This window comes from Hemicordylus capensis, chromosome 2 (assembly GCF_027244095.1).
Source record: "Hemicordylus capensis ecotype Gifberg chromosome 2, rHemCap1.1.pri, whole genome shotgun sequence".
NCBI classification, from domain to species: Eukaryota; Metazoa; Chordata; class Lepidosauria; order Squamata; family Cordylidae; genus Hemicordylus; species Hemicordylus capensis.
The window spans coordinates 121712542-121737469 of NC_069658.1; the positions used below are offsets into that span (position 1 = coordinate 121712542).

At 41.7% G+C, this 24928-nt stretch overlaps 1 protein-coding gene across 6 annotated transcripts in view; it reads right to left on the bottom strand.

Annotated features, from left to right (window-relative positions):
* The window catches only part of SLC24A2 (solute carrier family 24 member 2), a 145026-nt gene that overhangs the window by 33782 nt on the left and 86316 nt on the right, over window positions 1-24928 (bottom strand). For 4 of the 6 annotated variants that reach the window (XM_053299912.1, XM_053299911.1, XM_053299910.1 and 1 more), the window contains 3 exons: window positions 22127-22177; window positions 11179-11274; window positions 9354-9427 (listed from right to left, as the gene is read on the bottom strand). In XM_053299912.1, coding sequence (XP_053155887.1) covers window positions 9354-9427; window positions 11179-11274; window positions 22127-22177 — 221 coding nt within the window. The remainder of the gene's footprint in view (window positions 1-9353; window positions 9428-11178; window positions 11275-22126; window positions 22178-24928) is intronic. The other 2 variants (XM_053299915.1, XM_053299914.1) reach the window with 1 other exon arrangement.

A 24928-nucleotide genomic window follows, 5' to 3' on the forward strand; every position in this document is an offset into this window, starting at 1 on the left:
GACTTTTTCAGATGGTTCATAACAATAAATAGTTTGTAGTTAAGCATTAGAATGTTTCAGATTTTTCTGCTATTCCCACAACATATCTACCTACCTACCTACCTACCTACCAACCAACCACACAAAATTCACATCTCTGAGTGGTTTACAATAAAACATCACAAATTAAAACAAACTTAAACCATTAAAACAATTTAAATATTAAACACAATGTGAAATAGGGGTTTGCACAGAACCGGCTGGCCTGGTTCGATACAGGTGCGAAGAACTGCACCCAAACCTGACCAGACCAGTTTGGTGTCCCCCCCAAACATCCCCCCCAGTCCGGTCCAGCGGGGTTCGTGAATTTTAAAAGTTTTTTTAAAAAATAAAAACAATTTGTTTTAGCTGTAGCCATTTCGGGGGGCTTTGTAGGTTGAGCACAAAACAGAATGCCTTTCAAATAAAAGACTGTTTCAAGCTTGAAATGGAATGATCCCATTCTGAGTCGGAACGTTTTGAGTGTGCCAAGTGCCAATTTTGAAGGTGTGTTTTCCCCTTGCTGACTGGTTTTGGCACTGGCTTCCGACTGGCTTGTGATCTCCTTGCTTCTTGGTTGGCTTGTTAGCATACAAATCAAGTTGATTTGTATGATAATGAGCCAATCAAGAAGCAAGGAGATTGCAAGCAAATTGGAAGCCAGTGCCAAAAAGTCAGCAAAGGGAAAACACACCTTCAAAATGGTGCTTGGAAACAGTTTGAAATATTCCGAGCTCATTCCATCAGAACAATCAGCATGACCGGATGTTCCAACAGAATGTTCTGGGCATTTGCATTCTGTTCCAACCTTGGAACGGAATGCAAATCCCGTTCCAGGCACATCCCTAGCACTTTGTATTTTGCCAAGAAACATATTGGTAGCCAGTGCAGTTCTTTTAGTATAGGTGTAATGTGGTGTCTTTGAAGCAACCCAGAGACCAACCTGGCTGCTTCATTTTGCACCAGTTGCAGTTTCCAGACTACATACAAAGTCAGCCCCTTGTAGAGTGAATTACAGTAATCAAGTCTGGGCATTATCAGCAGAGTTACAATACTGTTCTGAAGTTCTTTATCTTGAGAAACGGACACAGCTGGCACATCACCCGTATCAGTGAATACATGTATTCAACTGTTCTTTTTCACTTGCATGGGTTAAAAGGACCAAGCAGAAAACAGGTTTGGCTACTATGAGCACACAATTCAGTATTTTGTGTGCTGCAAAATATATAGTAAATTGTCTTTTAACAAGTGAGACCACAGATCCATATAGCTCAGTACTGTCTACACTGAGCAGCAGCTCCCCAGGATTCCAGACAGGGGTCTTTCCCAGAACCACCTGAAAATGCTAGGGATTTTGTTTTTCTAAATATTTGATTTTTATAAATATTTCATTTCAACTATTTATACCCTGCCCCTCCAGGGATCTTCTGTTTGCAAAGCATGTGCTCTTCCACTGAGGTATGGCCCTATGCCCCAGTGTGTGATGAAATCCTCACAACGCGTTACATGCACACCACCAATTGGAGCTTATCATGAAAGATTCACCCTGCACAGACTGGAAAAAGAGTCAGCAAGTGCTAGTGTAGATCAACCCAGGGAGAGCCAAGAAGGAATGAAATTAGATGAGAGGAGTTCCTGTATTATTTATATTGCAAATTAATTATACATTACTAAATGTATTATTTAAATATAATTAGCAATAGCAATAGCATTTACATTTATATACCGCTCTATAGCCGGAGCTCTCTAAGCGGTTTACAATTATTTAGCTTATTGCCCCCAACATTCTGGGTAATTAGTACAATAAATAAATTTATTTTGGCCAGTTCAGATGCGACTGCCTCCTATCAATGGAACGGAAGAAGCAACTATAAGTAAGATCAATCTGGAGGGTCAGAAAAGGTGTTAGGGGAGGACATAAAGAGTTAAGAGTTGTCACTTATGAGGATCGGGCAGAGAAGTAAAAGGAAGAGATCTGAATGGGGATCAAAGAAGGCTAGAAAGGGACAGAGGCTGGAGCCAACAGAGACACAAAAATAAAATTGGGTGGCTGACTACAAGGAGAAGGGTTGGAAAGGAGACAGAGACTAGGGTACACCCTCATTTCTTTTCTCCCACTGTCAAACAGCTTTTGCAGGCTTTAGAAAAACGACAGAGCTGTAAACGTGTTCAAAAACAACAGTGGTGAGTGTACACACTATGGAAAATGCAAAATCTATCATGCCTCCTCCAGCTCTACCACATTAAGTGCAGTCTGCCATGAGAGGGTGGGGTGCTAGGTTCAGAAGCACGGAGAGGCTCTGGGAGGGAGAAGATAGTGCAGTAGTAGCAGCAAGCAAAAGACTGATGAAGCGCTTGTGTAACAAGCAATGCTGTGCTCGTCAAGGATTACGTCATTGCACCAAAATCAGGGATTTGTACAATTGTGCAAAAGTTCTCTTTAAAACACGAAAGACATGCCGCAGTCTTTAGTGCAAGCATTCTTGTGGTAGCGCAACACTTATCTGGAATGCAAGCTCCAGACTTAATGGAAGGAGTTAGTTCAATGTCCTTCCACAAGGGCTTCATCAGTAAAGACATCAGCCCCGGAAAGGAAATTTGTAAAGTGTAAGCCATCAATATACTTCACTTGATGGTAGCAAATTTCATTCTGTTAGCACAGTTATAATGGCTTAAGTGCAAAATGAGACTCCACAGCCTGTCTACGTCTGACCACTGATTAGTGGTACAGATGATCTGTCTAAAGTAAGCATCACATCTCCAACAGAAAGGAAAGCTGTAAGATCAAGGTGGAAGAAAGCCCTTGTACCTTGGATAAGAGTGTTACAGATTATTTTTTCCTCATGCTGTAAACTCACAAATATGACAAAAGTGACAACATCTCTAAAGGCCACTAGTCTCAAATTTTAATCTTACTGTTCAACACTCAACAGTGTTTGAGTGTTGGGAGAAAAAAGAGTTGGGCTTGTGTGGAGAGGGGTGGAAATGTGTGTGGGGGGGAACCCCACATTGGTAGGCAATAAACCATTCAGACAGGAACTTTTCCTGAAATGATCTTGTGTTTGCCCTCTGATGTATCAAGCTAAATCCACTTTGCCACAGTCACTCAAGTAAAGCTGTTTAGTGATCAAACAAAAAACAACGCGGGCTTAGTTAGGGATGCTTCCTTTCTGGATTCAAAATGCATTTTCTTTCACTAAAAGTTATCTTCTCTATGGTAGGCATATATAAATTTTTCTGATTAGGTTTCCATGGAAACAGGTGAAAAGGAGCACATCTGAGTGGGAGGAGATGTTAATGTGAAACTGAATGTTATTTTTAGAAAAGTCATAGGTTAAAACAATTACAGATGAACTTGCTTAACTGCTTGTCTATAGAGAAATGCTTTTAAAAATGTTTCTGGAAGATCTTCTATGAAGGACCTTCCATCTAAAATATATATAGTGAGAAATTCCTGCAATCTTCCTGTTTTTCCCCCATCAAACATAACTGCACACCAAGTTAAAAATATACAATGTTATATAACAGAACATTCTAATACTAGCAACAGGAAAATATAAAATATGGCCTTTCCTTCTGAGTAGTAGTTTTTGTTTAGTAAAATGCAAGTACACACCTTCAATACTGAAAAAAGGGAATTTACTAAAATGTCATTTTATTTAAATTTAACTGGCTAATCAATTGGCTAGAAAGTAGATGATTAAATACAATAATAAATATTGTTTGTTGACAGTCCTAGTTTTAAGACATGCACTCTCCTAAAGACCTGCAGGCAAGATATATGCATGCTAGATAAAGCACTGGTTAGGAATGTGCTTGAGCTGGCTCGAGATTGAACTAGGCAGGTTTGAAGGCTTGCCCTTGAGCCAAACCAGCCCCCTGAAAAATGGGGCCAGTCTGAGTTAGAGGTGAGCCACTCCCCAGCTTGAAGCCCCAACTCACAAACTGGCTTGAGGGGCATTCTTGTAAAGGGGAATCCAGCAAGGATTCCCCTTTACAAATAATTGCAGGGGGAGAAAAATGTTTTTCTTTACCTTTGAAAACTGCAAGCCAATGGCGGTCGCCCAGTGGGGATCACGCTGGCGATAGCACCCATGGTGGCGGTAGCAGGGACTCCTCCAGCCCACTACCGGCCTCCCAAATCACAGGCCCGAGCATGCCTGCGGACAACTTCAGGCCTCTGCACAGGTGCAACCACCATTACAGTGAGGTCTGTGCTCCCGCCACAGATGCCATTCACCACCATCCCCACTGCAATTGCCAGCACGACTGCCGATGTGATTGCCAGGTGTGATCACCTCCATCCCTACTGGGCTGCCACTGCCAATGGCTTGCAGTTTTTAAAAGGTAAAGAAGAGCATTTTTCACACACACCCCACAATTACTATTGCCAACAACCTTTACTTATAAAGGGGAATCCTTGCCATATTCCCCTTTACAAGGATGTCCCCTTGAGTCCTCGAGCCAGCTCATGATCCAGCTTGGGAGGGGAGACTCAATGGTTGGACCAGACTGGGGGCAAGCAAACTCAGTTAAGCTTGAGCCTCCCAGTTCAGTACAAACGCAGCTCAAATTTGAATCGAACCGGGAAAACCGGTTATGTGCACATCCCTAGCACTGATTCTGTTTCCTATGCCTAACTTGTCCTTTTAATTTCATTGGGACTACTTTGAGTAATTCATCATGTGTTTAAGAATTACAGGAAGTGGGAAACTGACACGAATTCCAGGAAACTCCTACTCCCCTCAATCCCTGACTTGCAATTTTTCTCAACGGCTAACATCCAGACTAAGTTACTCAACAGGAGTTAACTCTAAAAGACCATGACATTTCAACAGGACTTCCTCTAGTGAATTTAGTTAGGATGTCAGCCAATATATTTAATGCTCTAGAAACTGAGTGTGGGCAGAAAACAACTCCCCCACCCACATGTAAGAAAGAAATATAAGCAGTTATGATAAAAGCAGGCATGAGACTATTACTGATCACAATAAATATTATAATAAACATGCATACAGCTATGGAATTTTGTTTGTTTTTTAGTTATATAGGCTTGCAATAATTTAGGTCCTTTCTCCTTAGAGTTATTTGCAATAAGACAATCACATCACTTTGTTTTTGAGGATAAGAGTTCCTGACTCTGCAGGTTTTCCAGTAGGCTTAGAAAATACTCTTACCACTAAGTGATTACACACAGAATATTCTATGAGATGCAGTTCTGCTTCCTTGTGCCTCTGTTCTTCCTGAATAATTTATGAGGCAAGAGCTACAGGAAGGATAGCCTTCTATATTAATTTATTCAATACTAGACTCTTGTGTTTTCCTGTGCTAAAAAAACAAAAACAAAATATCTTTCTACTTAGGTAAACAAGGGGCAAGATCCAGTCAAACCTAAGCACTCTTAAATCCTACTGCTTTCAGTAGAAGAGTTGAAAAGTTACTTAAATCTCTCCCACTGAAATCAAAGTGCTTAACTTTGACTGGATCCTGCCTAATGTAAATAAAAAGATAAAAAATGACTGTTTTCTCTTTTGTCTGGATGTTTGAATTTGAAAGAGCCTTGAAATGGCTTCAACTCTGAATACAGATTCTTCAGACATCTCAAAGAAGGAGCATAGGAATATTTGCCCTATTTTCAACCATAAGAGCAAAATGCTATTTGTAAAGATTTACAACTGTTACAGCTTAAAACTTATGAGAGCTGGTGTAATATAGTGGCTAAGAGACTGAGCTGTGAATCTGGACTTCCCTGATTTAAATCTTGCCTCTGCCATGAATTCACCGGGATGGCCTTAAACAAGTTACTCCCTCTCAGTCTCAGGTCCACAGATACAAGATGGGGACAATAATACTTACCTTGCAGGTTACTGTAAGGATTACATCGATAATACATGTGAAGTGCTTTGCATGCTCCAAAATGGCTTTATAAATGCTGAGTATCATGAATAAATTAGGACCCAGGCACATTTGTTGAAGGGTTTTTAAAAACTCTACTCGGTACAAATTGTTCTGCATTATGTGCTGCCTCACAACATACATGAGTGTTTCCTTTTTCCTAACCAGAAGAAACAGAGGAGGTCTTTGGACTCTCCAGTTTATGGGGAACAGCCAAGTTCCTTAAAGTGTATGTGTGGGGCTGGTTGTGCAGTGGCGTCAGTCTGACAGACATGTCGAAACCAACACAACCTCTGTTAGGCATTGTCAGAGGGAGTACTGCAACAACAGCAGGAGCCCCCAACAGCCCAAGTGCTGACTGGGATTCCTGGGATTCTGTCAGAGTTCCAAAATGTCTGTTGGACTCCTCTGCCCTCCCCCTGCCCTGCCCTCTCCTTTACCAAGGTCATGGGTGAGGGCAGGGGATAGCCTGCCTTGCTTCTTCTTCACTCTGGAGGAAGCACTGAACTAGCTGCTTGCATTGTTGGCAGAAACCTAAATATTGGAAGTGCTATTTTTTGTGGTGCTGTCCTACTTGATGCCTGAGCTGCCTAAGTAATCTCAGAAGCAGCTGGGCTGCTCAGGCATCTAGTAGGACAGCCTTTCTTCTAGGACCCTGAGTGGCCCTGAGGGTGCTACTTAAGTCATAATAAATCTGTTAGTCTAGAGCAGTGTTTCTCAAACTTTTTGGAGTCAAGGACCGCTAAATTCTTCGTGCAGAGTTTCAAGGACCGCTAAATTCTTCATGCGCAGTTTCCCGGACCAGCAGTTAGTAAAGGGGTTTCAAGTCTATCTATCTATCTATCTATCTATCTATCTATCTATCTATCTATCTATCTATCTATCTATCAGACTTCTATACTGCCCCAAACATGCATCTCTGGGCAGTTTAGAATGAAAATAATATAAGCATTAAAATAATTAAATTTGGAATCTTTTGCAAACATGGAATATTAGGGGTTCTTAACCTTGGGTCCCTCAGTTAAACTCCCATAACCCCAAACAACAATGACATTTGGCCATTATGGCTGGGGATTATGGTAGTAGAAGTCCACCAGCGTCTGGGTACCCAAGGTTGAGAACCCCTGAATCTAAAAGCCTGGGTGAACAAATTTGTCTCCAGTATGTCTTCAGTATGTGGGGGGTGGGGGTGGAGGTGCTTCTGATTACTCAGTGGAGAGGGTATGTTGGGCCATTAGAAAAATTCAAAAGCTACATGGGGCCAATGAAAACAACATACAAGCAAGCCCCACTGATGCAAGAGGGAAACAGCATTCCCTCTCAAGGCACCTCGACCACAACAGGCAGCTGGGTTTCAATCAACCAACCTTTGGCTGCAAATAATGAGCATGCAAGAACCAGCAGCCCTTCAAGTGGTGCCCACTGCCATACTTTTTCCTCCATGCCCCCGCACCGCATACAGTTTGAAGCTGTAAAGATAGGGAATAAGATAGATGTAGGAAGATCTCAGCAGCACATGGAGGCAAGGCACAAGAAGGGTCCCATGCCTCCGTGATACTCTTCCTCTTCCGTGCCATGTGCAAAATTGAGGAAGTGAATGCCTTGATTTCAGTTTGGGGGGGAGTTGACTCCCAGTCAGGGACCGGCACTCAAGCCTTCGGGGACCGGCAGCGGTCCAGGGACCGGTGGTTGAGAAACACTGGTCTAGAGTGCCTCAATACCTTTTGTTGTAAATTATCTTTAGAACCACCACCCCGCCCGAAACTTCTTGCCCACGAAATTTGCAGAAAGACTATTCTAAGTGGTTTATTTTGTCCAGTTTCCACCATATTTTCATACTCTATTGCACCACACACACACACACACGGCATTCCCCAAACAGGGTTCTGCTTGATTTCCTTCTAATGAACTTGGACACTGGTGTTTCCTGTATCCTAAAGGACAATTCTTTTCCCTTATTTTCAAAAGGCAAATAAGAATTCATCCCTATTTGCCTAACCACTCCCTTTCCCAACACAACCCCCTGTAGGATCTGAGCAAGGTTTTTCTCCACAAATAATCTGTGACATCACTGCAGTTTAGCAAATAGTGTGACAGGGGAAGCTCCATCCTTTCAGTGTCTTTCCAGTCCTCACTTCTCTCAACAATCTGTTCTTCTCCACTCCATCATTTGGCTCCCTGCTTACATGAAAGAAAACCCATCCTGCTGTTCTGATTTCTGTTTAGCAGCATATCTAATACAATGTGGGATAAGTGGCAGAACTTGCACACCTGTCCTTTTGCCTATCGGTTAACCACAGATGACAGGCTACAGTCTTAGGAGAAAACGTTCTGCTCAGCACAAGCAAACACTTTATATTAGTGATACCAAGTGGTATGTACGCAATTCCCTAGGTAACATGCTAGAAATGTATCCTGGAAGGAATCACTGCTGATTTTGGCCTTACCTTGAATAAAGTGTTAATTCAACAAAACTAAGAGCCAGGTCTCACGATCCGTGAGACCCGGTTTCTTCGAGTGAGCGGGGAGGGAGCCCTGGGTAGCTGGATCGGCCGCCCACATGATTGCCGGCTCCAGGACAGAACTGGCGGGGGCTGGGGAGCTTGGGGGCCGTGCGGCTCCCGCGAGCGTGCAGGGCATACTGGGGAGACCCTTGAGCTGGGAGGCGGTTTTTCGCCTCCCGGCCAGGGGTCTACTTGTTAGTAGGTGAGCCATGAAGGCGCGCCACGGCTACTCACGATTGTAAAAAGCAGGTTTGCAGAGCGCTCGTTCCGCAAACCTGATTTTTACCAGGGGTTCCAGAGCGGGTTAGCTGCTCCAGAACCACCAGGCTTGGGTGTGAGCCCGGTGGTTCTGACGATCAGCAAAAACTGGGCTAGCGGAGGCTAGCCCGATTTTTGCTGATCATCAGAATAGCCCCTAAGAGTCCTTATGCTACATTTACCACGGTACTGTACACTGTTATACCAGTTTATGTGAAACCACAGGTTCTCCTTAATCTTTGAGACAAATGATATTTTCTTTCTCTTGACATCTTTCCAGTCTATATGTCTGCCCCTAGCATCTGGTATGCAGAAGTATACTACCACTGAACATGTGAGGTTACATTTTGCTATTATGGCTAATAACAATGGTAAGACCCATATTACATGAATATGCCTAAACCTTTTAAAAAGCCATATAAATGAGGGTCCAGAATCACTTCTTACAGCAGTTAATTCCATAAATTAATTACATAATGTATCATGAACACAGTACCAATCCATTTCTTTGTCTAATCTTGAGTCCTAGTATTGTGCAAGAAGAATTTCTACCTATTTTCTCTACACCATTCACAATTTTATTGATGTCTATCATATTTCACCTTTGTGTCAAAATAAAATCAAGCCAAAATACATTTAATAAGATTAGGAAGAGTGAAAAGAGAGAGAGACAACAACCTCCTCTGCGCCATGGGCATTTCCATTTTGCACTGGTCCATCATTTGGTGGTGTCACTTCAACTTCAATTTTTTCTGAAATGTAACACAGAAACAAAGCAAAATTGAGAATGAATCAATTATTTGTATCACATTCATCCTGAAGTCTCATTAAACACCAATATTCAATCAGTTCATTTAAAAGTTAGTCTGACACAAAGCTAGTCCATTTTAAGCCTGCTGGATACCTCTCTTTAAATGAGTTAGACTGAATGTTAACAATGTTCTCTCCACTGTAAGGACAATGAATTCATCACTCAAGCCTTACTTCATGGCTGCTGGTCCAGAAATAAAAATCTTCTATCTCACATCTGCTCTGGATTGTAACTTACAGGTACTGTATAATAACTCATAGGAGCTTGGGAGCATGCTGCTTGGGTGGAACTGGCAGGGTCCCTCTCCCCATTATGTGATGGGAGCTGGGGGGGGGGGAAGCTGAAGAAAGACACACTGGCTGACCTCTTGATTAACCCTGTAACTGTGCAAGCAAAGAAAGCATGTTTGCAGTGCTACTATCTGTGCTTCTGAAGTTTTCGATTTTCACTCCTCTCCATGCTCAGTGCAACTCAGAAATAGATCCCTGAGGTTGCCCAGAATGCTTCTGAAAAAGGCGGGATAAGTGAAAATTGTCCTCCCCATGCAAGCACCTGAGTTTTAGAATAATATAAACTAGTGCAGCACATGTGCTTTATTTGCTTGCATGGGTGCAAGGTTAGCCAGGACATCAGCCATGGTGCTCTGCAACTGTTTCCTAATTTGCCCATATATTTAACCTATGAGCCATCATTGGCCTAAGTGATCAAAAGGGACAGACAGTCCCTTTTGATTACTTAGTCCAATGAGGGCTCATAGGTCATATATATGTAAAGAACATTAAAAGTGAAAAAGATCCTGGCAAATGAAAATAAGTTATTCATTTCTGTGTCCACCTCAGGAAACATATCTAGGATCAATCTGATGATGCCTAAGACAACTGGTATGAATTCATACTAGCATTGCAAGATGGATGAGAACGTTCATACCAATCCACAATGTGCAGTTCAAATGAAGGTTGTTCATATGTACCACAATGAGCACCTACCCTGCGGTGTGTGATTCCTGCACCCACCTTGAGTACATGGCTCCCAATTCAGCAGAAGAATCTATGCACAGAAGCCTGTGTCCATGTGTTGATCTCATTTATTTAATTGGGCTGGTCGGTTTCTATTCATTTTAGATGTTTCTCACTTTAATCCCTGCTACGTTGCAATTTACATATAAAGGTACCAGCTATATATAGTGTATGTAGTATTTTTCTTGGTAAAGCAAGGAGATCTATTAAATGCATTAAAATATATGTCAATGAATTTATATACCTCCTGATATAGACATCTCTAGGCAGTGTACCAAGTTAAAACGTAACAAAAATAAAAGCAATATAAAATAGTTAAAATTCATAAAATCTCAGTAAAAAACTTTAAAATTGAAGTTTCAGTTTAAAACCTGGGAAAATAGGAACATCTTGAGGGTGTTCCTAAAAGCAAGCAGTGAAGGAGGTGCTCTTATTTCAACAGGGAGTGTATTCCAGCCCTGGGGCAGCTACAGAGAAGGCCAGGTCCCAAGCCGTCACCAAACGCGCTGGCAGCAACCATAACCGGACCTCTCCAGATGATCTTAATAAGCGATAGGGTTCATGACAGAGAACTATATATAAACACACACACACTCACACACAGAGAAAAAACTATATATAAAATAGTTTAAAATAATTATTTCTTTTGAAAGGAACAATGATCTCCTACACCTACCAGCATGATTAACAGTTCCATTCCGTTTTTCACCATCCTCCACCTGACACTTTTTGGCCATCTTGTGAAGAATTGATGCCCTTTCTTTGAACTTCCCTGAAAGAAAACAACATCTTTGTTAAAGTACAGCTATTTGAGGTGGTAGCTAGATTTCTTGGCTATTGCCTGAGCTTTTTTCTTCACAGAGAAAGAGACCTATGCTGAATTCTTCAAACATGATGAGGATATGCAATTTTCTTTAAAAAAATAATTACTTTATCTAGCAAATCAGTAGATTGGGAACACATGCACCATCAAAAGCTTCTACTATGAGTGAGAGCGCTTTGTAGACAGAGGGGGCACATAATGATTTCTTGTTCTTTGGAGCCAATACTACTGCTAAGAATTTGATCTAATGTGAGTGACAATTTCTGACAGAAAAGCGAGTAAAAAATAACAAAAAACAAAAATAGATTAATCCTGGCTATTAGAAATTGAGCTGGATGGGGGAGACAGAGCTTCTACTTTTATGAAGACTGTCAACTAATTTTTCTCATATGATAGAAAACTTTATAGTTTCCAATATTCGTCATCAGCTTCAGTTTGCATGTTTTTTAAAAATAAATTGGGATAATTAAAATTTTCTTAGGAGGATATCAATAGGGTGGAAGGCCCCATATCAATATAAGAACTAAAGGTGACAATTCATTAGGTCCTGATAGGTTCCCAGTAGAGTTTTACAAGCAGATTATATCTGCTAGAGGAGAGAGAGAGAGAGAGAGAATGCATGTATGAATCAATTAATCAGAATACAGAATGAAAAATCAAATACATGGGAAGATTCTGGAGTAATTGTGATGTCAGTGCCAGGAAAGTAGTCATTATGACCAGAGTCTTGTGGGCAGATCACACTTTTAAATTAAGATCATAAATATCATATGGACTGCAATGCTGGTGAACAGAGTTGGTAAAATGATATCTGATTGTGGAAGGTAAGATCAAACCCGTTTCATAAGCAACAAAAAATATAATTTAACATCAGACAACTGATAAATATAAAAAATAAATTACAGTAGGAGAAGAAGTAAGGAGCAATACTATTCTTATATGCCAAAAAGGCATTTGACAGAGTGGAACCGGGTATTTGAAATCCATTCTTGAAGTGCATTCAATTATTATAGCAAGATATATCTGCTAGGCCAATGGTTCCCAACCAGGGTTCCTCCAGATGTTGCTGAACTACAACTTCTAGCATCCCCAGCCACAATTTATTGGGCTGGGGGTGCTGGGAGTTGTAGTTCAGCAACATCTGGAAGAACCCTGGTTGGGAATCACTGTGTTAGGCTCTCAGTAAATTGTATTATTTCGGAATCCACTGTACTGCAAAGAGGCAAGGGTATCCATTGTCACTCCTGTTGTTTACATTAGCAACAAAATCATTAGCAATCTTGATTAGATAAGAAAATAACATCACAGAAATCAACATAAGGAAAGAGGAAATGAATACAGCAGTGTATGCTGATGATGCAATGTTTATATAGAAACCTAAAGCATCCTTTCCAGTCTTCTTTGATACATTCAATGGATACTGGTTTACAGGGGCAGAGCCACCATTGTGCAAACAGGTTCAAGGAATCCGGGCGACCAATGAAAAGGGCTATCAAAGCCCGCAGGGGGGCATGGCTTGGGCTCAGGAAAAGCCCTGAACGAACTTCCCCCGGCCCACGCCTGGGCTCTGGAGAGTCCTGAGCAAGCTCTCCCATGTCCTTTTCAGGCAGTGTTTACTACCTGAAAGCTTCTATTTCCCTTTCTCTCCTACAGCAAGGGCGAGAAAGGGAAATAGATGCTTTCAGGCAGCAAGTGCTGCCTGAAATGACAGGGGAAAACTCACTTGGGCTCTCTGGCACTTGAGGCCACACCCCATTTGCGTGTGACATCACACATAAAGGGGGCATGGCCTTGAACACTGGAGAGCCAAACACACAGGGGAGAGGTCGCTTAGGGCTCTCCATAGCCCAGGTGGGAGGAGTTCTCCCGGGGCTCTTCCGGAGCACAAGCCATGCCCTGTGCATGTGATCACACACTCAGGATGCTGCTAGAGGGGTTGCCAGGTGGGGCCAGACCCAAGCCACCATTCACCTGGCTCCGCACCTGCAGGTTTATAAGATGAACTATAAAGTCAGAATGCTTGAGTATTAATCTTGCTTATAGTGTAGTATAAGTAAGATGTAACATTTAGCAGCTGGCACCTACAGCAACATACCTAGATGCACTAGGAAGCTGCATTTGTGCTATGTGTTGGGCATGAGACAGGGAGACTGACCTGACAATTTGAACTGCCTCCAGAAGTTATCTGTGTCATCCAAAAATATATTCCTGAGGGCTGCACAACCCTCAGGGGCATATTTTCAGAAGGCACAGTGGGTTTCAGAGGGATGAGGAAATAGCCAAAAATCCCACCACCACCCCCGTCCCACAACACGGTCTGCATGTCAGCGCTGCTGCATCAGCACAAGTACTAGCATGGATGTCAGCCACTGTTAATAATCTTGGTTTTTAAAGTATGTGTGTAAATAGACTGAAATGTTAACAAACAATATTTCTACAAATATGAATAATAATGAAATCAATAAAATTAGATTGAACAAAAATATATTTAAGAATGGTAGGGGCCAACTGGAAAGGATTTAGGAAGGAACTGCTTTTGAGGATAAGACCACTGTTCTAATTTAATTTTTTGAAAGAAAGAAAGAAAGAGAGAAAGAGAAAGTGACCTAACTTCATGCAAGGGTTCCAAATTCCTGGTTAGAATCAGCAGTTATATAAGAGAATTTAAATGGTTTGGATGTGGAGACTTTAATGGTCATGTTGAACCACATTTTTGTTTTGTCTCTTGTTTCTCTCCTACCTTTGGTCAAGCAGGTTTTACAGAGTGAAAACCTACAAAGCTTGTTTACCAGAGGCAAAAGTGGGAAGATTAGAGAGAGTATAAGCAAAGCTCCTCTATCAAAATGCCATTAACTCTTTTTTTAAAAAGTGTCTCCAGTTATGCTTGTAATTTGCCTGCTTTCCAAACCTCTGTTCAAATCAACCATCTTAGGTTTTAAATTACTTTAAAATTAACAGTAATAGGGATTCAGAACATACATAATGGTAGGCAGGGTAAAGTGGAGACAAATAAAGGTAAAGTGTGCCACTGAGTTGATGTTGACTCTTGGAAACCACAGAGCCCTTTGTTTTTTCTTTGGCAGAATACAGGAGGGGTTTACCATTGCCTCTTCCCGTGCAGTGACGATGACTTTCAGCATCTTCCGATATTGCTGCTGCCCAATATAGGTGTTTCCCATAGTCTGGGAAACATACCAGCGTGGATTCAAAATCGACAACCTCTGGCTTGCTATTCAAGTAATTTCCCCACTGCGCAAATACCTATCTCCAGGGGCGTATCTAGGGTAGGGCAGGCAGGGCACGTGCCCCGGGCACCACTTGAAGGGGGGCACCATTTTTTAAAATTAAAAAAAGAGTAAAAAATGGCCACCAAAAACAAAATGGCCACCGTGCATGCTCAAACGGCCTCTGTGAGTCCCTAGGCCATGCCAGGCCTCGCAGAGGCCATTTGAGCATGCATGGAAGCCATTTTGTTTTCAGCCATTTTTAATTTTTTTTTAAATGGCCACCGCACATGCTCAAATGGTCCCTGCGAGGCCCTAGAGGCCAGAGGCAGGAGGGGAACCTTTGCAGACCCCCTCATGGCCTTTAACTCTGCATATCCTTTAATTATTTTCAGAGTATCTGGGAAAAGTCAAATTCTCAATTTATTTTTAAAACTTATGTAATAGTGATGCTACAGTGTGTAGTAGAGAATTAGATAGGCACTTCTGTTTAGTTTTCCAAGTATACTTCCACTTAGTATTTGGGTATTTCATGAGCTCCAGCATACTGGAATTTGTAGTTTTCCAGCATTTTTTGGTCTGGCTATGTCCACTGCCATATAGTTTTTGAAATATTAAAAGATTAACAAGCTTGACTTGTATTTTTGAGCTGCTATTATGGTAAAGTTATCTGAAAGATGTGTGTCAGATGTTTGGACAGGGGGCGCAATTTCAGTGCTTGCCCTAGGCGCTATTGTCCCTAGATACGCCTCTGCCTATCTCAATATTTGGGGGGAGGAAAGAGACATGCATCTGGATTTAAAAACCAAGCATTTGAGGCTCAGACTAGTTTGTCAACATATGTGCTTTGTCGTCTTCCAAAAGCTTTTTGGGGAGCAGAGGATAGCTGGAGTTTCACATGCAGTGCAGGACTAGGAGCACCCATGTATGAAGACATAAAACTTAGATAAAACAGATTGTAATCTACTTCATGCTGGTCAAAGACTGTAGTCAAGATGGATGGATGGATGGATGGATGGATAAAACAGCAGACTCATCCGGAAAAATTACTTTACTATTACAGTTCTTGGATGATTTTTTTTTAATTCAACAAATGCGATTAGGGTTTATACAAAACATGTCTTCAGTACACATGGCATAACTTGAAAATAGGAGCACTGAAGACACAATTCACAGGGCAGAGAAATATATAACTTCTAGAAAGGAAAATCAGACTGTAATAGATAGTTGGTGCAAAGAAGAGAGATTTTTAAAAGGGAATGAGGTTTCGTCTAGCTGTTCATCTTAATTCAGTGAAAAATTCAAAATTGAAACCATAGCTTCACATCTTTGCACAGGGACACGACTATTCTGTATATGAGTAAAAAAAGGATGCATACCTCGTGACAGACACTGGGGCATGACAATAAAGCAATTTGTTCATGCTACAGCAGCGCAGATGTAGGACCATAAAGAATCACTACTTAAATGTCATGTGATGGTGCAAGACCACATATGCTGCCCTTGCAGCCATTGACAAGGCTGTCAATGGCTGCAAGTTGACAGTTGCTCCCACCCATTTAAGAAAGCTGTGGTACATCATACCTGAACTGCCACTGCAAAAATGGGGTAGAGTCAAATTCAGTCCCTTTTCCCGACATTCTGCAGTCTTTTCACTGCTCTAGGAACTTACAGAACTCAAGTATTTGAAAGTAATGGCTATAGAGAGTGTTTTTCTAGAAGGCAAATGGGAGAAGGGAACATGGGAGGGGAGGTGGAGTGGCTGTGATCTCTAAGAACTCTTCTAGTGATCTCTAAGCCATCTTATTTATTTATTGTTCCTCTTTGTAAACCGCCTTGAGCTATTTTTGGAAGGGTGGTGTAGAAATCGAAACAACAACAACAACATCTCCCTTACTAGGATTCCTGTCAAATTGTCTGACCACATTGAATGTGTGTACTTAAGTTTGGAGACCAGGACTAGACTGGGACTTCTGTTGGTGTACTGATCACCCCGCGGCCCAACTAAGTCCCTAACTGAGCTAATGGAATTGGTCTCAAGCTGGGAATTGGAGTCCCTCAGGATTTTGGTGCCTCTTTGCTCAGTTAGCAGGGGAACTAAGGGCCTAACTCAAGCAATCTCAGAACTGACACATTTTATTTTATTTTGTTAGATTTATATACCGCCTTTCATTAAAAACAATCCCAACGCAGTTTACAAAAATTAAAACACATATAATAAAAATGAGTTTAAAGTATTTAGCTAAAAATATAAAAACAATCTTGATAGTAAAATATATAATATACAATACACATGTTGCTGGACATATGCTAACTGGGCAAAGAGGCACCTTTTTAACATGGTGATTCTCTTTATTTAGCAGGCAGAGAGAAACTGGCCCTATCCATCTCCAGCACAGCATTCTTCCAGTGGCTGTTGCTGGTGTCTGTCTTGTGTTTCATTTTTAGACTGTGAGCCCCTTGGGGACAGGGAGCCATTTTATTTATTATTTCTCTATATAAACCACTTTGGATACTTTTGTTGAAATACGGTATATAAATATTTGTTGTTGATGATCTGGTCTTTAACTCTGATCAGGATGGTGTTCCGTGGTTGGGGACTCTTGTGAGTTCCCCACTGTCATGGACAGACTACCACCTGGTTAAGGTTGGACTTACAACCATGTCCCACCTCTGCAGGGATGAGGGGTCTATTATGATGGTCTGCCTGAGAAAGTTATTGGATCCAATAAGATTCCAAGAAGCCTTTGAAGGATTTAGTGTTGACTCTGCTGGTGATCTTGTTGATGCCCTGGTGGAGAATTGGAACAGCAAACTCACCAGGGCAGTAGACATGATTATTGTTAAGCGTCCTCTTTGACCCACTTCAAAACTGGCCTCTTAGTATATGGAAGAACTACGGGTGACTGAAGCGTCATGGTAGATGACTGGAGCACAAGTGGAGAAAGCCTTGACTTGAATCCGACAGATTACAACATAGAGCACATTTGAAGATCTATGCTCAGGCAATGTGTGTGGCAAAGAAGTGATTCTTTTCTGCCAGTATTGCATCCACAAGGTCACATCCAGTGGAGTTGTTCAGGGTTGTGAGAGAACTAGTACGTGCCCCTCCTCCCTTGAATCAGAATTTGGAATCATCAATTACCCGCTGCTTTGTGGCTAAAATTGCTTGTATTTGGGCCAACTTGAATTCAGATCCCACAATTACTTCAATGTCTGATGTGGAGATGTCCAGCAACTCTTCTTATGTGGTTAAGCTGGATCAATTGCAGTGTGTGATTCCTGAGAATTTGGACAAACTGCTTGGAACAGTGCGGTCTACCATCTGACCAACATGGCTTATAAACTATTTGACAAGGGGGTTGTGGTAGAAGGCCTGGCAGATATTATAAATGCTTCTCTGAGGGAGGGCAGGATGCCTCTTTGCCTTAAGAAGGCAATTATTAGACCACTTCTGAAGAACTGTGCACTGGATTCCTCAGAGTTAAGCAATTATAGGCCTGTCTCCAAACTTCCGTGGTTGGGCAAGGTAACTGAGAGTGCAGTGGCTTCCCAGCTCCAGGCAGTCTTGGCAGAGGCGCTCTGACCCCCAGGCCTTGGGATGTCTGTGGCCTCCAAGGTCCGGGGGCCTCCTGCAGCCCCCGGTGCCCACCCTGCCAAACTTCCATTTTTAAAAAATTTCAGATGCCGCATGGCTTAGGGGTGGTTGCCGGGGGGTGAGCCAAACAGTCCTCCCCCCCCGGTGGCATCCAGAGTGACCACTGGGCCTGTCCATTTGGCCCAGTGGCTCTTGCTAACTGCGAGGTGCGCTTGCGCAATTGAGAGAGATTGCAAGCCTGTGATGTCATGGGCTTGTGACGATCTCTCTCAACTGCACAGACACACCTTGCAGTTAGCAAGAGCTGCTGGGCTGAACAGACAAGGCCCAGCAGTCACTCTGGCCTCCGCTGCCGGTGGAGGGGAGGACTGCTCAGCTCACCCCACCGGCAGCCACCCCTCGGCCATGCAGCACTGAAATTCAAAAAACAAACACAGAGGCTTGGCATGGCAGGAAGCCCTCAAAAGTAGGTTGTGGGCTTGCGGAGGGGGGGGGGCTCATGGCAGATGCAGTCTAGGTACTAAAATTACCTAGGTGTGCCCCTGAGTCTTGGAGAAAACTGATTATCTAGACCCATGGTTTTAGGGCAGGCTATGGGGTGGAAACTCCCTTGGTCGGCCCGACGGATGACAGAGGGAGTATGACTCTTTTGTTCCTTTTGGATCTCTTGATGGCTTTCGATACTATCAACCATAGTATCCTTCTGAAGTGTCTAAAGGGTTGCGGGTGAGAAGCACTGCTTTGCAGTGGCTCTGCTCCTACCTCTTCTCCAGATTCCAGATGGTGTTCCTTGGAGACTGTTGCTTACCAAAATCTGAACTTTTATATGTTGTCCCCCAGGCCTCCATTTTGTCTCCAATGCTTTCTCATATCGACATTAAACTGTTGGGAGAGATCATCTAGAGATTTGTTGCAGGGTGGTATCAGTAGGCTGATGACACCCACATCTATTTCTTCATCTCAACATCATCAGGAAAAGGCATAACCTCCCTAAATGCTTGCCTAGACGTGGTGATGGGCTGGATGAGGGATAACAAACTGAGAATGAATCCATATAAGATGGAGGTACTTATTGTGCAGGGTCAGAACTGGGGAGACAATTTTGATCTGCCAGTTCTGGATGGGGTCACACTTCCCCAGAAGGAACAGGTTCGCAATCTGGGGGTGTTTCTAGATCCAAACCTCTCCCTGATGTCCCAGGTTGAGGTAATGGCCAGAGGTGCTTTCTCTCAGCTTCGGCTGATACATCAGCTGCATCCATTTCTTCAGATGACCTCAGAACAGTGCTACATATGCTGGTAACCTCCAGTTTTGACTACTGCAATGCATTCTACGTGGGACTGCCTTTGCACATAGTCCAGGAACTGCAGTTGGTACAGAATGAAGCAGCCAGGTTGGTCTCTGGGTCATCTCAAAGAGACCATATTACTTCTATTAAAAAAGAGCTACACTGGCTACTGATAAGGTTCTGGGGAAAATACAAGGTGCTGGTTATAACCTATAAAGTCCTAAACGGCTTGGGCCCTGGGTATTTAAGAGAATGTCTTCGCCATGAGCCCTATCAATCACTGAGATCATCTGGAAAGGTTCGTCAGCACCGACACGGCTCTCATTTAAAATGGTTATGTCAAACTACAGATGTCCATCTGCTCTTTAAAAGACTTCATATAGAAATGGTATGAAGGACTCTTAAAGAACAATAAAATCCAAGTATAACTAATCATTAAGATTTAAAAGACATTTTTGCTGTTTCCTATGTTCCCCTATGAAATGGAGAATACACTTTGTAGTAGACTGCAGTGCTTACTTCCAATGTTAGATTCATTTGGCACCAAACCACATCACATCACAGTAGGAATACTTTTACAGCTAAAAGGGCACATGTTCATTTTTGTCTTGTACTTTCAAGGGAAAAACTGTACATCAGGGGCGTAACTATAATAGGGCAAGGGGAGACAGTTGTTTGGAAGCTGCCTCGGGGGGCCCCCAGAGGCAAGTCACATGACTGACTCCCCCAGCCATGCACCTGCCCGGGCTTCCTTCAGTTGTATTCATCCTCCAAAACTGATGTGAGTGCTAAGACTTGGGGCTACCAGAACAGCATGTCTTTCTCTAGTACCATTAAATGACTTGCATCGTCCATAATTTACAAAACCTTTTAAAAAATAATTTAGGATGATGTTCTATTGTGGCACATAGGAGATATATATGGATGGATATATATATGGATATATATAGGAGATATATACATAGGAGATGTGTACACACACAAAAAAATTTTACTATGCTTTTTGTTTCCACTATTCAGCCTCATTTAAGATCTCTTTTCTTTATGAGCTGATCTTCGGGGGGGGGGAGGCATTTTAAAATCTTGTCTCTGGGCCCACTCCAACCTTGCTATGCCCCTGCTGTACATTATACCAGCAAAGCTGTATTCACTAAATACATCTCTGCTGGTTAACATGAATGCAGGAATGGGATTCCACCCCCACTCCCTGGTCATTTTTCTTCTGGTTTCAAAGCTTTGCTGAGGGAAAAACCAGTAAGCACAGAAATTATGAGGAGACTACTAGCAGGGGGAAAGGTGAGAGAAGGGCTAAGCAACTCTGCTCCTTTGGCTGATTCTCCCTGCAAATGTCTCTGCCCTACTTGAGCATTATAAAGGAAATAAGGAGCTGATAACCTTTTTTCTTTCATAAAGCATAGTTCTGTCTTTAGTTCAGCTGTGGAGAGAACAGAACTATCACCCATCTCTCATTCATACTTACATACATATCATATTTACAGTGAACAAAGAGATTCCTAATATACGGGCACCATTTACTTACAAGACTGTGAACTATATGACATGATTGCTATTTTTAAGCAGACCATGCCCATGCCATGTAGGGCTAGGGACGACTGATTTAGAGGAGGACTGATGCTATGAAAGCTGTGTTTGTGGTCGAACAGAACTAGGAATAGGGGCAAGACTAGAACTTGAGTCTCCACGACAGCAAGGAAATAATGTTGTTGGGTCCATCAGTGTTGCAAAAGCTGCTGTTCCTCCTCCTCCTCTGGAACTGAAGCAAGCCTAGGTTTATGGCAAAGAGAAAATCTGAGCAGCCCTTGTAAGGCTGCACTGCATGTCAGCCACTGAGTCCACCACTACTGATCTTAGGAACATAGGGAGCTACCTTATACCAAGTCAGACCATTGGTCGGTCTAGCTCAGTATTGTCCTCCCAGACTGGCAGTGGCTTCTCCAAGGTTGCAGGCGGGAGTCTCTCTCAGATCCCTCTTTGAGATGCCAGGGAGGGATCCCTAAGAAGTATTTAAAGAACCCAAAGAATCCTAGAACACCATTTGAAAATCACTGATTTAAACACAAACCACCACAAACCAGCTTTTGCTGAAAATACTTGGAGCTAAGTTAAACATGACCTCACTAAAGTCAAGTTTGACTTTAATGGCACTTTATCTCTTCTTAAGAAAAACAGTTAAATTAATTTATTAGATATTTGGCTGAAACCATGAGCATTTACATGTATGTGTTAGAAATACAAGCAAAATTCCTTGCATTTATATGACTATTAGTTATTAATTCATACAAGAATATATATCAAGTTAAGATGGTTGTGTATATCAGAAATGACAAGTGTAAACAATTGTTCTTGCATTTTAACATTAATAAATATAAGCACATTTAATTAAAGAATTAAATGTGAAAACTGCACACATTAGAGCTATGCAGGTATATTTTTACTAGTAAAAGTGTGTGCCATGTTAAAGCAAAAAGTTTGCTGTATGACAAAGAAACAAAACCAGCAAATGTAAGGTGGTAAAAATGGTAACACATCACGCTATGTCAGTGAAATCATGCAGAGAGGAACAGAAAAAATCTCAAAAAGAAGGGGGGGGGAGCCACAAAAGAGAGACTGTTCTTTTTTGAAAAAGTAAAAAAAAAAAAATTGACACAAAAATTCTAAAATATTTCTTACCTTCCTCAGTCATTGTGTCATTATATTTTAGCTTTCCATATGATCCAAGTTCTACAACATCACAGTAAAAGACAGAAGGATAAGGAACTAGCAAACATTTGAGATAATCTACATACTTTCAATGTACTTAGTAAAATTCATAGTGGTAATGTAAATTCTCAGCAGAGTAGGCAAACACAGGTAATCAAAATGGCATAGAGATGCTTTTCACAGGAATAATCACTTTTATATTTAACTACCATCTTACTATCTGTTGAGAGATACAATAATATTTTGTCTTCAAACAAGTTTAGACAAGACATTTATACTGTGGTGTTATGTCAACAGCTAGTAAGATAGTAACTTTAGAATTTATTGGGAATGACAGATCTAGGGGCCTTTTAAAAAAGGTTATCCTCAAAATGATACAATGTGCAATTTTATATTTGTGAACTGCAATGACAAGCAGTTTGATTTCTGTTCCTATGAGCTGGCAACTTAGGGATTCTCCCCATATCATTCCAGTAAAATTTGTATTCAGGCACCAAGAAGGTGGACTCAGTGCTGTGGGGTTTTTCTTGCCACCCAAATGTTTCTTGGCCAGAATGTAAGGCAATCATTGGGTAGGAAGGAAGACGTAACATGGGCTCTGCTAACAATGTTAGAACATAGGAAGCTGCCATACACTGAGTCAGACCATTGGTCTATCTAGTTCAGTATTGTCTTCACAGACCGGCAGCGACTTCTCCAAGGTTGCAAGCAGGAATCACTCTCAGCCCTATCTTGGAGATGCCAGGGAAGGAACTTGGAACCTTCTGCTCTTCCCAGAGCGGCTCCATCCCCTGAGGGGAATATCTGACAGTGCTCACATGTGGTCTCCCATTCAAATGCAACCAGGGCGGACCCTGCTTAGCTAAGGGGACAAGTCATGCTTACTACCACAAGACAAGCTCTCCTCTCTAATGTTCTGTGATCATGTTTCCAGAGAGGCATGGGAAGAAACCAAAAGAAGTAGTTCCCGTGTCACTGCAATAATTGGCCAAATGCGACTTTATGGGAACTTGTTTCATAAAATGCATATTAAATTGCAGCATAAGATTAGTGTACAAGATCTGAGTATGAAGTACAAGATCTATGAGTAGGAGTATGAAAGATTATTAATTATATCCTGGAACACGATTAAGGCCAGATGAAAGTGTTATACAAAAAGTTATTTTGGTGATTTAATTTAGATTGCAGCTTTTCATGTGGTGTATTTTATATATAAAGGATGATGCTGATGTAGAAGGGAACAGATACATTTTCCATGCCTACATTGTTCCTCCATACTCACTGGAAATGCTGTATTGGGGCATTACATAGACATTAAGCCCCTAGACCAGTAGTTCCCAAACTGGGGGCCTCCAGATGTTGCTGAACTACAATTCCCATCACCCCCAGCTACAATTTATATCTGGGGATGATGGGAATTGTAGTTCAGCAACATCTGGAGGACCCAGGTTGAACCACTACCCTAGACAGTAGAAGGAATTTACTAATTATAAGAGCTGTTCGACAGTGAAGCAGTCTGCCTTGAACTGTGCTGGGTTCTTTTGCGTTACAGGTTTTCAAATAGAAGTAGGACAGTCATTTGTCAGTGATGCTGTACCGGATTCCTGCACTGAGTAGGACCCACCAAGGTCCTTCCCAACAATAACAACCTATGATTCTATAAAATTTAATTTTTCTTATTTAATGTCTGAATCATAAGCCTGGGCAGGGTCTTTCATTGCTAATTTCATGTTTGGACAGCACCTTGTTTCTAAGGTGCATTCTAGTTTTCTTCTCCTGCCCCTTAGTACATTGTCATCAAATTTACAAGCCAAAACGGCTAGATTCTAGCAAAAGGATCAGCAGTTGGTTGCCTCAGAATGAAATCCAGCACTGTTAGGAGTAATACCTGTCTCTCCAGTTGCCAACCAAAAGATTTGCTATCAGTCCAGTAAGGAGAGCGCTGACCCACCTCCCTACCATTAGTCTTTCAAAGGGCTCTTCCATGGAGCTAGTTGTTGAGCAAATGTCCAGAATATTCCCTGGACTACTGGGAGCAGAGCATTTTACATTTCTGCACTAGACAATATGGTTTTTGTAGGCCAAAGCTTCCTCTTCCAAGATCCTTTTCAGAGCTAATATGTTTCACTAGAATCATGCAAAGTTACATATTACAAGGATGTTGTTACTGTTGATTTTAAGAAGTTGGGTGAAGAATTTGTCTGGAAGTTTCATCCATGCATCATACAATTTTGGGGAAAAGTTTTCCCTAAAGTAGAATATCATTATGTAAAACCTATGCTGAGATTATAGATGACGTAGCCAGCAGTGGAAATAAAATGTTTACATTTCCATTAAACAGTTCCACCTCAAACTATGAATGTGACCTTCTTTTATGACTTTTGGTGGATGGATTGTTCTACATGATTTAAAATCTCAAATTTTATGAATGTGATTTGTAGGAATGCAAAATAAGTAGAAATGAAGACAAATCCTTCAAAAACCATTTCCACATCACTAAGTTCTATGCTTACTTCAGTAACTGCATTCCTGAGCATTTATCACTGTATGCCAAAACTCAGAATTATGGATCTCTAATAACTGGATGATAGAATTTTAGATGATGTTCTCCTTCTTTTAATGGCAGCACTTAGAAAGGCAATTATAGAAGCGTGATTCCATTATTTTGTTCTTAGTCTATTGTTTCAATTGTTCTTGCCTGTTCTCTTCTAAAAATGGTCTTAGTTCAGGCACATTTTCCTAACTCTTTTTCTTTTGCTGTTTCGTAGCTCT